The 13,377-nt window shown below is 52.5% G+C and overlaps 1 protein-coding gene and 1 pseudogene across 1 annotated transcript in view; one reads left to right on the forward strand and one right to left on the reverse strand.

Annotated features, from left to right (window-relative positions):
• The window catches only part of Naxd (NAD(P)HX dehydratase), a 20,472-nt gene extending 9,565 nt beyond the window's left edge, over positions 1 to 10,907 (reverse strand). Inside the window, 4 exon segments of the mRNA XM_004631213.3 lie at positions 430 to 475; positions 1,580 to 1,730; positions 10,669 to 10,770; positions 10,773 to 10,907. Of these exon segments, the coding sequence (XP_004631270.2) occupies positions 430 to 475; positions 1,580 to 1,730; positions 10,669 to 10,770; positions 10,773 to 10,830 (357 nt within the window). The 5' untranslated portion in view covers positions 10,831 to 10,907.
• A 37-nt stretch (positions 10,908 to 10,944) lies between these two features.
• Positions 10,945 to 13,171, forward strand: LOC101578359 (annotated as a pseudogene).
• The last annotated feature ends 206 nt before the right edge of the window (positions 13,172 to 13,377 follow it).

Raw genomic sequence — 13,377 nt, forward strand, 5'->3', positions numbered from 1 at the left:
TGTGTGTGGCCAGCTCAGCCCACCAGGGGGCGGGGCTGGCTGGCATGTGGTGCTGGGGGATTGAACCGCAGTCCCTGATGCTTTGCCAAGCTAGTTCCAAGTAGGTGCTTTAGACCACTGAGCCATCTCTCCAGCCCCTCGTTGCTATTTTTTTCAATAAATTTTTTTTTTTTTAAAAAGGAAGGAAGAAAGAAAAAAAAAAAAAAACATTTGCTTTCCAGTCACTTTTGTTTGAGGCAGGGTATTGCTACGTAGCCCAGGCTGACCTCAAACTCAGTGATTCTCCCACCTCAGCCTCCCAAGCGCTGGGAGTATGTGTCACTGGGATTTCTGCTTTCGCCCCTAGGCTAGGCTCTCCTCCCTAAAACTGCGCTAGAATCCAACTCTCCCCCAGACAAAGCCCAACAAAGAAGCTGTCAGCCAACTTACCACTTTAAGAGCTGAGACTGCTGCGAAATACGGGGCCCCCGTGTACCTGAAAGGAACCCTAGAGTCACAACTTCCACTCCAGCCAAAGACAAGTGGCCAGTAAAGGCCAGGAACACCCTTCTTGGATGCCATTAGCAGCCAGGATGTGGGAGATGGCTGGCAACTGTGGCACTTGAGGCAGTGCTGGGTGCGGAACATGAAGGTGGCACCAGGGCCCTGTGTGACAAGGTGCATCTAGCACAGGAGTCCCCAGGGAAGAGGAAGCGAGGAGGTGGTGACACCAGCTCTCTTTCAGTGGCAGGCAGGAAGGGCCCTGCAGCACTGGCAGGGCTGCAGATGTAGGCCCGAGGAGCTGCCCAGGACTTACCAAGCCACTGCCCACCCCCTAGTTTCCCCTTGCTGGTAGCACCTCAGGAAGTGGAGCTCTGCGGACACAGCATGCACCCCGCAGAGGGCCTGGGTATCAGGCTCTCCACACCCTTCCTCACTTTCAGCATCCTGCCCTGGGCATCACCCAGTACCTGGAACTGGGTGTGGTAGACACTGCTTTGGTTCCAGACTACAGGTGGCTGAGACAGGAGGATCCCAAGCTCAGGTGCAGCCTGGGCAAGTTAGTGACTCAGCGTAACCTTGTCTCAACACACAGCTGGGATGTAGTTCTGCGTAAAGGCCCTGGGTTCAACCCCCAGTATCACAAAACAGCCACTGTCACACTGTGTTAGGGAACAACATCTGGTTTGTATTTATGATCAATGTGCCCAGTCACATGGAAAGTGGCTCAAACTGCAGAGCAGGCAAAGCCATGTCACCTGATGGCACAGTGAACAGAAGAAACAGCAGCCAGGCCGGAGAAGCAGCCAAACGCAGGCGGCACGGCACACTGAGGACTCAGCCCAATCGCCAGGCCTAGCCACAGCCCAGGAGCACTCACGGCCTGGAGAGTGCAGGCTGTCCAGCGGTCCCAGGCTTGAGTGAGCTGAGAGCTTTCACCCAACCGAGAGGACGGGACTGGACTGGCAGGAGCCAACTACAACAGGTAAGCAGGGAACGGAAACAGGGAGCACACAGGGGAAGGACTGCGGGGCTCACACTGATGGACAGACGGATGCCAGCCAGTAAACAAGCCAGCCAGCCAGCTGGCAGCACTCACTCCCGACAGCCTCCAACAACGCCGATGCGGCCGGCCTGGCCCTTGTGCTTCCCAGACGTCAGGGGCGGCACGATGTTCCTCACCAGCTGGAAGGTGTCATCCATCTCCTTCACTGAATGTGCTCTGTGCAGCAAGAATGTCCTCTGTGCAACTGGAAAACAAGGTGGGAGCTGCTCAGAGGTGGGCGGCCAGCTGCTGGTGGCCAGGCGTCAAGGACGGCTTCCTGGCTTCTGTAGGGTCCATCAGAGCCCCACGACTCCCCTGGGCGAAGGGCGTCTGCAAATCACACGGGGACACTAAGTGCTGAGGAGACCGGCCTCTGCTTGAAATGTGGCAGGCACTTCAGGACACCCTAGCCCTGGAAGTTTCATCCACTAAGTGGTGCGTCAATGCCGGCGGTACTGCCCAGGCCCCTTCTCCTCCTTGTCCCCAACAAGGGCACCAAGTGTGTCCCACTCCAGCCAGAGGCCTGGCTGGTGCCCTCCACTCTCCCAAGTGCATTTCTGGCGTAACCTAGGGTGGCATTCGAAATGAAGCACGTATTTAAATGGGGCTCAAAGTGGCATTTTACAATAACTGCATCCTTTTGAGCTGTCTCCAGATGGCTACGTTTAAATTAATCTTAGGGTTGGGGAGATAGCTCAGTAGAATAAGCACTTCCCTGCAAGCTCAAGGGCCTGAGCTCAATCCCTGGTTCCACCAAAAAAAACCCAAAAAACAAAAAAAAAACCCTTGCTTGAAAAGCTTGGTGGGGGGGCCGGGGAGATGGCTCAGTAGGATAAGCACTTGACTGGCAAACGCAAGGATTCAATCCCCGGTTCCGCCAAAAAAAAAAAGGTTTGGTGGAGTGGGAGAGATGGCTCAGTAGAATAAGCGCTTCCCTTGGAGGCCTGCCCCTAAACTCAGTTCTTTAAAAATGGCTGTTTCAACAAAGCAGTCAGGCTCAGGTTACTGTGGTTCAATCCCTACAACTCAAGCCAGCCAAACCTGCCCTGAAGGCATTCGAAAAAAAAAAAAAAAAAAAATTCCTGGCAAGCGCAAGGGCCTGAGTTCAATCCCCAGTTCTGCCAAAAAAAAAAAGAAAGAAAGAAAAAAAGAAAGAAAGAAAGAAAGAAAGAAAAAAGCTTGGTGCAGTTACATGTTTTGCCTTTTTTTTTTTCTTTTTTTGGTGTGTGGCTGGCTCAGCCCACCCTGGGGGGGAGGGCTAGTGCAGCATGTGGTGCCAGGTATCAAACTGAAGTCCCTGTGCACTTGCCAAGCAGGTGTTTTAGACCACTGAGCTATCACACTGGCCTCCTCTGCTTTATTATTTAAAACAGGTCTGGGAATGAAGCTCAGTGGCATAGCACCTGCCTGGAAAAAACAAGGTCCTAAGTTCAACTCCTGCTACCAAAACAAACACAAAAACCCTTAAAACAATTCAAATCGGGCCAGCCAGATAGCTCAGAGGATTAAAGGGCCTGCTTAGGCAGACACAGGGGCTGGCGGGTTGGTGTGCCATGCCGGCCCTGCCCTCAAGGCACGCTGAGACAGTGACTGAGACTAAGCGCAGTGGCATGTGCCTGTAATCCAGTGCTTGGGAAGCTGAAAACAGGACGATCCTAGGAGTCTGATCTATGCAATGAGACACTGTAGACCCTGTACTAAATACATTAAAAAAAAATTAGAAAAAAGTTCAAATCAATGTATGATGATATATTCTGTAGTAAATGAGTAAATAAAAAGCATATATTTTCTCTAGTATTTTTAATACAGTTTTTCATTAATTAATTATTTGGCACACGGTCTCACTATGCAGCTTATACTTGTAGTGACCCTCCTGCCTCAGCCTCCTCAGCGCTGGAATTACAAACATGTGCCAGCACCTCTGGTTTTGCTGGCTGGCATGGTGCTTCTGGGGTTTCAGGGACAGCGTGGCATGCAGAACTGAAGACTGAACCTGGGTCCTTGTGCTTGCGAAGCAGATGCTTTGACTACAAAGCTATCTCCTAGGTCCCCTTCTCTCTAGTATTAAGGGATCTCTGACAATAAACAGTATTTTCTCTAATAAAGTGATTTTTTTTTTTTTTTTTTAAGGCAGGCTGTGTGTCATACAGACTGGTCTTGAACTTGCTTATGTAGCCCAGGCTGATCTCGAACTCACAGCGACCCTCCTGCCTCAGATCATGCTGGGGCTCCAGGGATGCCTCACCACATCTACTGGTGCTCAGTGTCTTTAACCTGCTCAGTGAGAGACGAGGCAGCTGCCTGGCTACTCCTTCCACAACTTCTAAGCTCCAGGCCAGCCTGGGAAACCTAGCAAGACTCTGTCTGAAAACACAAGTTTAAAGGGTTGCGGACACAGCTCGGGTAGAATGCCTGCCTGACAGGTTCTGGGCCTTAGGTTCAACCCTCTGTACCACAAGAGCAAAGCATTCCTCTTAATTATCCCAGCAACTAAGGACAAAAGTGTCACCAGTTCCATTGAAGGCCAAAAGCAGACTCAGCTCTCCAGAGGAAAAATGCTTTGTCTTTTGTCTTTTCCAGCTTTACTATTTAACTCAACAAAACATTCATCAGTTATTGTCCTTAAACACCAGAGGGAATCGGGCGCCATCTCACTGAGCTGAGTTGCTTAGTCCGGGCTGTAACAAGTGACGCTCCTGCCTCAGCCTCGCAGGGCACTGAGACATGACAGATGCCCCAAAGACATCTTCTTTAAAGAACAAAGGAACCACTGTGCTGGGGGTCAGCTGCTCAGAGGCCAAGAGAGAAGCTAACTGCTGCTTCTCAGCAACTTCCCGCCAGCTGCAGCCCTGAGCCGCTGAGAACCTGTGAAGGGCACGGCTCTGTGCTCAGGGCTCCCTCCAGCCCTGGGACACATCCACAGCCTGGCCACTGAGCTACCCTCCTCGCTACACCTGCTGACTGCACTGCTTCCGCCAGCACAAAAGCACCTGGACCTGCTACCATGAGCTCTGGGGACAGCACCACATGCAGACAACCTGCATAGGACGTCCACTCGGGCCACTCCCTCTGCCCAGCACTGTGAGGCTACCAGAGCCCCATGCCTCAGTCCCCAGGATGCCGTCCCAAGTCCAGAACAGCAGCTGCCCTGGGCATCCCCATTCCACTGCTGGCCATGCCTGGAATCCAGGTGTGTGCACTGACCAGGTGCCAGGCGTGGTTCCAAACCAGCATTCCGGTAACTGCTTCAGGTGGTGCGCAATGATGCTTATGCTACTGACCACCTCTCCTTGCCGCCACACAGAGGGACAACCCATGCCTCTTCCACAGCTCTTTGACACCAAGGAAAGAGTGCAGGGACATGAGCATGGCTTTCATTGTCATGACATAAAAGACACACATGAAGTGCGTCGTATGTGCATGTCCTAGGAGGCACACACACTGTCGCACACTCCCTAAACCTTCTGCTTGAAAATGGACATTTAGAAAGACAGCAGTACCATGGGCACAGTGGTACATGCCTATTACCCCAGCAGCAAGGAGGCTGAGGCAGGAGCGCTGCTCACTTTGAGAGCAGCCAGGGCTGTCCTACATAGTGAGACTCTCTCAGAAAACAAAACATTTTTCAAAATTTTCACAAAAATATGAGGTGTGTGATATTCAGACAGATAGTGAGGTTAAGCTTAACAGCCTAGGTTGTATGGTAATAACAATAAGCTTCTCTTCTGGAGGGTTAACAACATAAGTTTGACTTACAAAATTAGAGAAAAAGGAGGGCTGCAAGGAAAGCCAACATTTTGGCTCGAGCCTTCCAAGGTCAATTAAGACTCAGGACATATGAGAACTTGTACTGTAACGTCATGTAACTTGGTAGCGTCCCACGTTTTCTGATCAAGGAAATTATGGCGCCAAAGAGGAAAGTGATCGATGATTTAGAATGTGCCTAAGGAGAGTCACATGGAGAGAAAACATTCTCTCAGGCTTTCACAGAGAGCACATTGGCCAAGCAATGGCTGTGACTCAACCATATGGCTGACACTGACAAAGGATTTACACTCTGAGGTACAGGATCTCAGGATAAATCCTGAGGGGATTTGACTGATCTTACCTGATCCAAAAGTTACAATATTTGTTACACAGGTCTTGCTTTACCTTGGTCTTAACCATCCAGCAGAAAGGTATAAAAATGAAGTATAAGAAGTAAAGCCATGGTGTTTTGTTGAGCTGTAGGGGACTCAGGTCAACAATTTCTGACATTGCCAGTGAAGCAAAAAACCCAATACTATTATGGACAGCTGGACTCTTAGAATATTTTCCTGAGTTAACATACCTACAATATTCAAATGATGGAACTAAACAAAGAAGGGGATACAGATGAATGTCCTTTTTGTATCTATGCATTCAAAATGGTTAGGATAGATATATAGTTACATTCTCTTAATGAATAGAGGAATTTGTTCTAATAGTGTTTGTAAATAGGATATCATGTCTGCATCTTGTACAGCAAATAACCTCTAGGAAGAGAGTATGCAATGTGTTAATTATTGAAACTGACCTACCAATTCGAAAAAAAAAAAAATGAGGTGTGATCCAGACTGTTTAGATTTTTTTAAAAAAATTATCATACAACACATTGCCACAAAGTCTCCTCGAAATATTCCCCCAGCTTTAAGCACAATTATCCGACCTGTCTGGCCACTTCCGGCAGCAGCTCTGGAGTCCTCTCCTCAGTCTTTAGTTACGCTGCCCTGGCTGTCTTGGTGTCCCGAGTTAGTCCAAAATGTTTCTCTCTCATGGTCATTTTGACTTTGGGAAGAGCCGGGAGTCACACAGTGAATAAAGTGATCCGGTGACTAAGGTGGATGAGGATGCAGGTCAGGTTTTCACAAGCCTGCCACTCTGCTGGGTGGTGCCTGGCAGCAGCGCTCATTGTAGCTGTAATCACAGCTCACTAAGGGCACTCAGGAGCGTGCCAGGGCTGTTGCAGGAAGTGGCCAGGACAACAGCAGGAGTGTGCTCAGAGGGAGGGGAATCGCAGCAGTGTCTTTTATTTGTATAAACTTTTTAAAATTTCATCTGTCATATATTAAAAATATAGGCCAGTCAGATACCAGCACTCGGAAGGCCGAGACAGGATGATCACCATGAATCCGAGGCCAGACTGAACTGCACAGTGAGACCCTGCCCCCCACCCCAGCAAAGGCCACAAGTACTACAGTTGAACCTTCCGTTCCATGTCTGAGTTGCTGTGCAAATAGGACAGTATGACTACTGATGTCAGGAAGGTTTCACTATACCACCTAGTGAGGAAGGAAGGAAAACGGAGAGAATACAAGTATTAGGAACCCATCATCAAAACCCTTCCAGGAAAGTGAGATTTTGTGTTTTGTTGTTGTTTTGTTTTTTTGAAACCGGGTCTCCCTATGCAGTTCAAGATGGCTTTGTGCTCACTTCATAGCCCAAGTTGTCTCAAACTCATAGGATCCTCCTGCCTCAGCCTCCCGAGTGTTGGGACTACAGGTGTGCGCCACCACGTCTGGCTGTACTGAAATTTTGTTTTTAAGCTAGGCAGGTTCAGTGGGCGCTGCACTTGTCTTCACCAAGGTAGAGCACCAAGCGCTGGCCCTGCCGTGTGGCAGCAGAAACACCTCACGATCACCCCAAATGTCTCTTAGGGCACAAGCTTGGCCCTGTTGGGCACAACACCAGAGATGCTTGTGTGTCATCTTGGCATCTTGAAATACGCCAGTAAAGGTATCAATTGTGATCCAAGAAACTAGAGAAAACAACTTGGTCAGATTTCAATCTGTGGATATTAGAAATGAACATGTACAGGTATCTAGCTCACCGATGGAAACGACTCCTTCAGACTGCTTGGTAGCTCGGATTTCTCCCACAGAAGACGCTGTGCGCCAGGTAACGCATTCAGCAGGAAGCCTTGCGCCCCTCACATGAGGCCTGATCTCACACACCTATCTGCAGTTTTAGTGCAAAGGTCAAGGCCTGGCTAAGGTTCTGCGGACAAGTTCACATCAAAAGGGCAAGTTCCAAACCAATAGTGACCCTTCTGCACTCTGCCTACCAGCAGAAATATGACCATGACAGAGCTGGCACAAAACAGCTGCATCCCTGGAGACCAGCGTTAGCAGGACAGCTGGGGAGCTGGCCAGCCCGGAACCTGAGTGCTCTGTGTGGAAGCGCCCTCCCTGCAGCAGGCACACTGACAGCGAAAGTTGGGCCCCTGTCAACCGGGGGCTGGAGGAGGAGGGGACCTGTGCCCCTTGCAGATGTAATGGCCCAGTGACACCCTTCATACTGTAGAGACAGGAGACACATCAGGCCAGCGCCCACATACCCATGGACCACTACTTTTGAAGCCAAAGTGCTTTTTGTTAAGCAAATAAGGAGGTTCACACACGCTTCTGTCTTCACAGCCACAGAAGCATTATTCAAATGCTAGGATGCCGGGAGCCAAGGACAAGGACTGGTGCAAGTCACCTTCTACAGATGTTCACCCAAGGTTAAGCACTTCACGTTTGGGTTTTTGTGGCAGATTTTGGTGAGACAAGGCCTCACTATGCAGCCCAGGCTGGCTCTGAACTCGCAGCGATCCCCCCACCCCAAGTGCTGAGGTTACAGGCCTGAGCCACTATGTTTTGTTGCTGTTGTTTTTAAAAAAGGCCTTGCTCTGTAGTTCAACCTGGACTTGAACTACGTAGCCCAGGCTGCCCATGAGCTCACAGAAACCCTCTTGCCCCAGCCTCTCAGGGCTGGACCCTCATGTGTGTGCCACCATGACTGACCAGGTTAAAGGTTAAGCACAGTAACTTGATGAACCACCACCGCAAAAGGCACCTCTCTCCTGCTGGCCAAACACAGTGACTCTGGGTGGAAGGTGTGCACCTGCAATCCTAGCCCTTGGGAGGCTGAGGTAAGGACAGTCACCATGAGTTCAAGGCCAGCCTGCACTCAGGGCAAGCCTGTAGTCCCAGCACCTGGGAGGCTGAGGCAGGAGAATCATTTCATCCCAACAGTGAGCATCCAATGAAAACAGAACTGCCTGAAAGCTCTCAACATAATATAAACCACAGCCTTTCGCTGCGTAATTTGAAAAGTTCAGTGCTAGGTACCCAAAAGCACAGCACCTATGCTCAGTGGAAGGTGAGAAGCCCCCGGGACTCGACTCCCCTGCTAGGCAGAGGTGCTTCCTTCCATGCCAGTGCTCACGGGCCGAGGGTGGCAGGCAGCACCTCACACAGGCAGGGCCAGAGCCCACCAAAGGATAAACAATGCAAGTGCAGCAGCTCAGAGGCACAGCAGCTCGCACTCCTCGCTCACAGAAACAGGCCAGAGAGAGAGACCTATGAAAATGCCAGTTAGTGAAGGACAAGCAGTACCAGAGCCTAAATCCAGGGCTTTGCAGGGCAAGTGCTCTACCGCTGCCCTACATTATTTTTAATACAAGGTCTGGCTAAGTCGCCCAAGCTGGGCTGGAATATGTGATCCTCCTGCCTCAGCCTATGAAGTAGCCGGAACTTATCATGAGCAGCCAAGCAATACTATTTCACCAAAATGCTGCCACTAGCGGGCATAACACCCACTAACCAAAACAGTCAAATCTTTCTCAAATGCCCTCTAAAACCACTTGGAAAGAAAATAAAGTACTATCAAGAAGTACAGCACTTGAACTAGAGCCCTATGTATGCATTCTGTCCCATTCACCTGAGACAAACAGCTTCTGTCAGCAAAGGCCAAGAAAGGGTAATTACACGTCCAATACTTCCTAGTGAGACAAGTTTCAGCTGGCTTCTGACCACAAGCCACTTGGATTATCTATGGAAGGATTTCATTATGTAAACACCACTCTGGGTCTGGGAAAACAGGTCAAGTCTGTCTGGGGTTCCTTGGGCTTAACTGCTTTCTCCTGCCAAAAGTGCTTCAGGTTGACTGAATTATAAACTAGTACACCTGATAGTGAGCCTCAGGCGAACCCCAGGTGGCTTCAAATTCTAAGGCCTACAGCTGTACTTGCTTTTTGGTGAAAGTTTAGCAAATCAACCGAGTAATGAAACTTGCAAATAGTATTTTAATTGCCAGGTGTGGTGGCGCGCACCTGCAACCCCAGCACTTGGGAGGCTGAGGCAGCAGGATCTCTGAGAGTTCAAGACCAGCCTGGACTACAAAGTGAGCTCAAGGCCAGCCTGAGCTGCATGCAAGACCCTGTCTCAAAAAGACAAAAACAAAACTAAGCAAACAAAACTAAACAACAACAACAACAACAACAAAAAAGCAAAACAGTACTTTAAGGCTAATAATAAAAAAATCTAAATACAGTGGCGCTTCGAAGTCCCCCTGCTGATGTGGCCAAGCTAGATTCCAGGACCCCTCTGTATAATTCAGAACAAGCAGGCCTGCAAAGCAAAGAGCCACCAAAGGTGCCTTCAGCTACAGACTGACCACGGCCCGGGCCTGGGGCTGCAACAGCAAAGTGGGCGGTTTTTGCTTCTTCTTTTCGTTATCGGGACTCGAGCTCAGGACCTCACACTTGCCAGGCAGGCGCCGCGCTGCTGAATTACATCCTGCCCACCTAAGCCGGGCGTTTTACCGTCTCGGCCCCTTCCTAGGGGCAGGGTGGCTAATCACGTCCTCAGAAAAATAACCGCGACTCTTCCATACAAAGATGGAAACCCTCCCTCCACCGCAAGAATGAGACGCTACAATACGCCGCGTATGGGAGGTGATAAAGTAACAAACAGCCAGAGCATAGCCAGAAGGAGAAAAGGCCACACCGAGACGCGGGGCTCGACACCACTGCCCACTCCTTCAGTTCACGCCTTTTCTCTCCCTACGCAGTCCAGCCTAAAAGGAGCCCGCCGAGGAACGTCAGGCCCAAGCGCTGGGGCCGGCTCGCGGGCCCCGCGGGCCCCAAGGCACCGCACTAACGCCCTCCGCGAGGCCCGAGCACGCGCCCTGGCCCGGCGCTTCTAGCCCGGAGGAGAGCCGCCCTGCCCCGGGTCCCGCGGCCCGCGGAGGCCCCGGACGCGCCGCTCGGCCCTGCTAGACCGGGAACCGGCGCGACGCCCCGCCGGGAAGCGCGGGGCCAGTCCGCCCGCAGGGCCGCCGCCCGCCCCGCCGCCGGGTACCCGAGTCCAGCGGCGGCCCGTACAGCGCCAGCGCGGCCGCGAGCAGCGCCAAGACGGCCGCTGCGGCCCCGACTTCCAGGCGAGCGGCCATCCCTGGGGAGGCGGGTCCGTCTTACTTGGCCCGCAGGTCCGGACTGCCACACGGCGCAGACCCACGGCCATCTGGCGGCCTTCCGGGTTCCCGGCAGCCCCCGCGCCGCCGCCCTCAGGACCTACTCGCCCTCGGTCTGCAGCCTCCGGCCCGGGTATCCCAGCCTCCCCCGCGCGCGCTAGCCCAGGTTCCCGGCGGCCCTCGCGCGGGGGGCAGAAGCTGGCTCCCGATTCGCACCAGCTGGGAGCTCGGCCCACCCCCGGGCGGGCTTTCGCCAATCACACCTGGAGCCAAGCGATTGATAAGCACGCCGTCCAATCCGGCCTACTCCTATCCTTCCGTTTTTAACCGTGGTCTTTATAGAAAATACCGGAGGTGGAGGAGTCTTCTGCGCCAGAACGTCTGAGTTGGCCTTGGACCTCAGAAAGTAGGTGGAGGGATAGATCTTTTGCAGATGAAAAGAGTCGCAGGAGTTGGAAGGAAGGGGGCCAGAGGGGAAGGGAAAGTAAAAAGAATGTGTTACGTTCATGTTCAGCTCCCACGGGGTGCGATCATACGTACTGCAAAATAAAACCAAAACCAAAGTAAATAAACATTAGTTTTTTCAAAAAGCAGGTGGAGTGCCCTGAGGCCAGCTACACTGCCCAAGTAGATCGTGGGCCTTTTTCTAAAAGCCGGCCCTGCATGTCCGAGCTCTCCCCTGAAATCCAGCTGGGTCTCCGGAGCGCGGCTCCCCACCTCCTTCCCAGCCTCAGTGACCGCTCCCTCACTGCGCCTGCCGCCAGCTCCCCGATTTCTCTCTTTTCCCTCGAGCCCTATCCCCCACCCTTTGCTGCCTTTCACCTGCGTAGTTATCCTGCCTGACACCGCCATCAGGTTAGCCCACCCCATGGCAATGGCCTTGTGTTTGTTTCCTAGGACTGTGGTGGCAAAGTGCCAAAAGCCAGCCTTAGCAGAAATACAGTATCTGGCCAAGACGCAAGCGGGCTGTTGTCACTGCTGCCGCAGCCACCACCACCATGGCTCAGTACAAGGGCGCTGCGAGCGAGGCTGGCCGCGCCATGCACCTGATGAAAAAACGGGAGAAGCAGCGCGAGCAGATAGAGCAAATGAAGCAGCGGATCTCAGAGGAGAACATCGTGAAATCCAACATCGACAAGAAATTCTCCGTACACTACGACGCCGTGGAGGCGGAGCTCAAGTCCAGCACTGTGGGCCTCGTGACGCTGAATGACATGAAGGCCAAGCAGGAGGCGCTGGTGAAGGAGCGGGAGAAGCAGCTGGCGAAGAAGGAGCAGTCCAAGGAGCTGCAGCTGCAGCTGGAGAGGCTGCGGGAGAAGGAGCGCAAGACGGAGGCTAAGCGGAAGATCTCCAGCCTGTCCTTCAGGCCCGAGGAGGAAGAGGAGGGCGGCGAGGAGGACGGGGCGGCTGCGCGGGATGAGGACGAGCTGGCAAGCGAAGAGGTCGCGAGGAAGAAAAGGAAGTTAGGGAAGAACCCCGACGTGGACACGAGCTTCTTGCCCGATCGAGACCGGGAAGAGGAGGAGAACCGGCTGCGGGAGGAGCTGCGGCTGGAGTGGGAAGCCAAGCAGGAGAAGATCAAGAGCGAGGAGATCGAGATCACCTTCAGCTACTGGGATGGCTCAGGGCACCGGCGCACGGTCCGGATGAGAAAGGGCAACACCGTGCGGCAGTTCCTGCAGAAGGCCCTGGAGATCCTGCGCAAGGACTTCAGCGAGTTCAAGGCGGCGGGGGTGGAGCAGCTCATGTACATCAAGGAGGACCTGATCATCCCCCACCACCACAGCTTCTACGACTTCATCGTCACCAAGGCGCGGGGCAAGAGCGGGCCACTCTTCAACTTCGACGTTCACGATGACGTGCGGCTGCTGAGCGACGCCACCATGGAGAAGGACGAGTCCCACGCCGGCAAGGTGGTGCTGCGCAGCTGGTATGAGAAGAGCAAGCACATCTTCCCGGCCAGCCGCTGGGAGCCCTATGACCCGGAGAAGAAGTGGGACAAGTACACAATCCGCTGAGCCCGGGAGGTGGAATCGCCTCCGCGGCTGCACCCTGGGCCCCAGTGCCGTCCTTACCGCGTCCTTCAACTGTACAGAGCCACATGTGTCAGTGCCGCAGGCTGACTGCAGTCAGTTTATTTAGATTTAAAACAAAAAATAAAAAGACGTATATTATCTCACAGTGCTGGAGGCCTTAAGTCCAAAGTCAAGGTGAAGGTGGGGTGTGCTCTGTGTGAAGGCTTGGGAGAAGGTCGGTGTGCTCTTCCAGCTTCGGCTGGTGGTCAGGTCTTGGTATTCCTTCTCCGTGCCAGTCTCTGCCTCTGTCGTCATGTGCCAGTATTCCCCAGGCTTAGTGTCACAGTTCCCTTTCTTTCTTTCTTTTTTTTTTTTTTTGTCATTTTGAGACAAGGTCTTGCCATGTCGTTCAGGCTGGCCTTGCGCTCACTTTGTAGCTTTAGCTTGATCTCAAACTTGCAAGGATCCTCCTGCCCAAGCCTCGGAGCCTCCCAAGTTCGGGGGTGACAGGTGTGCACCGCCAAGCCCAGCCTCCCCTTTCTGATAAGGATTCCAGTCACACCGCATTAGGGAGCATCTTCA

This window comes from Octodon degus, unplaced genomic scaffold, assembly GCF_000260255.1.
Source record: "Octodon degus isolate 3935 unplaced genomic scaffold, OctDeg1.0 scaffold00039, whole genome shotgun sequence".
Taxonomy (NCBI): domain Eukaryota; kingdom Metazoa; phylum Chordata; class Mammalia; order Rodentia; family Octodontidae; genus Octodon; species Octodon degus.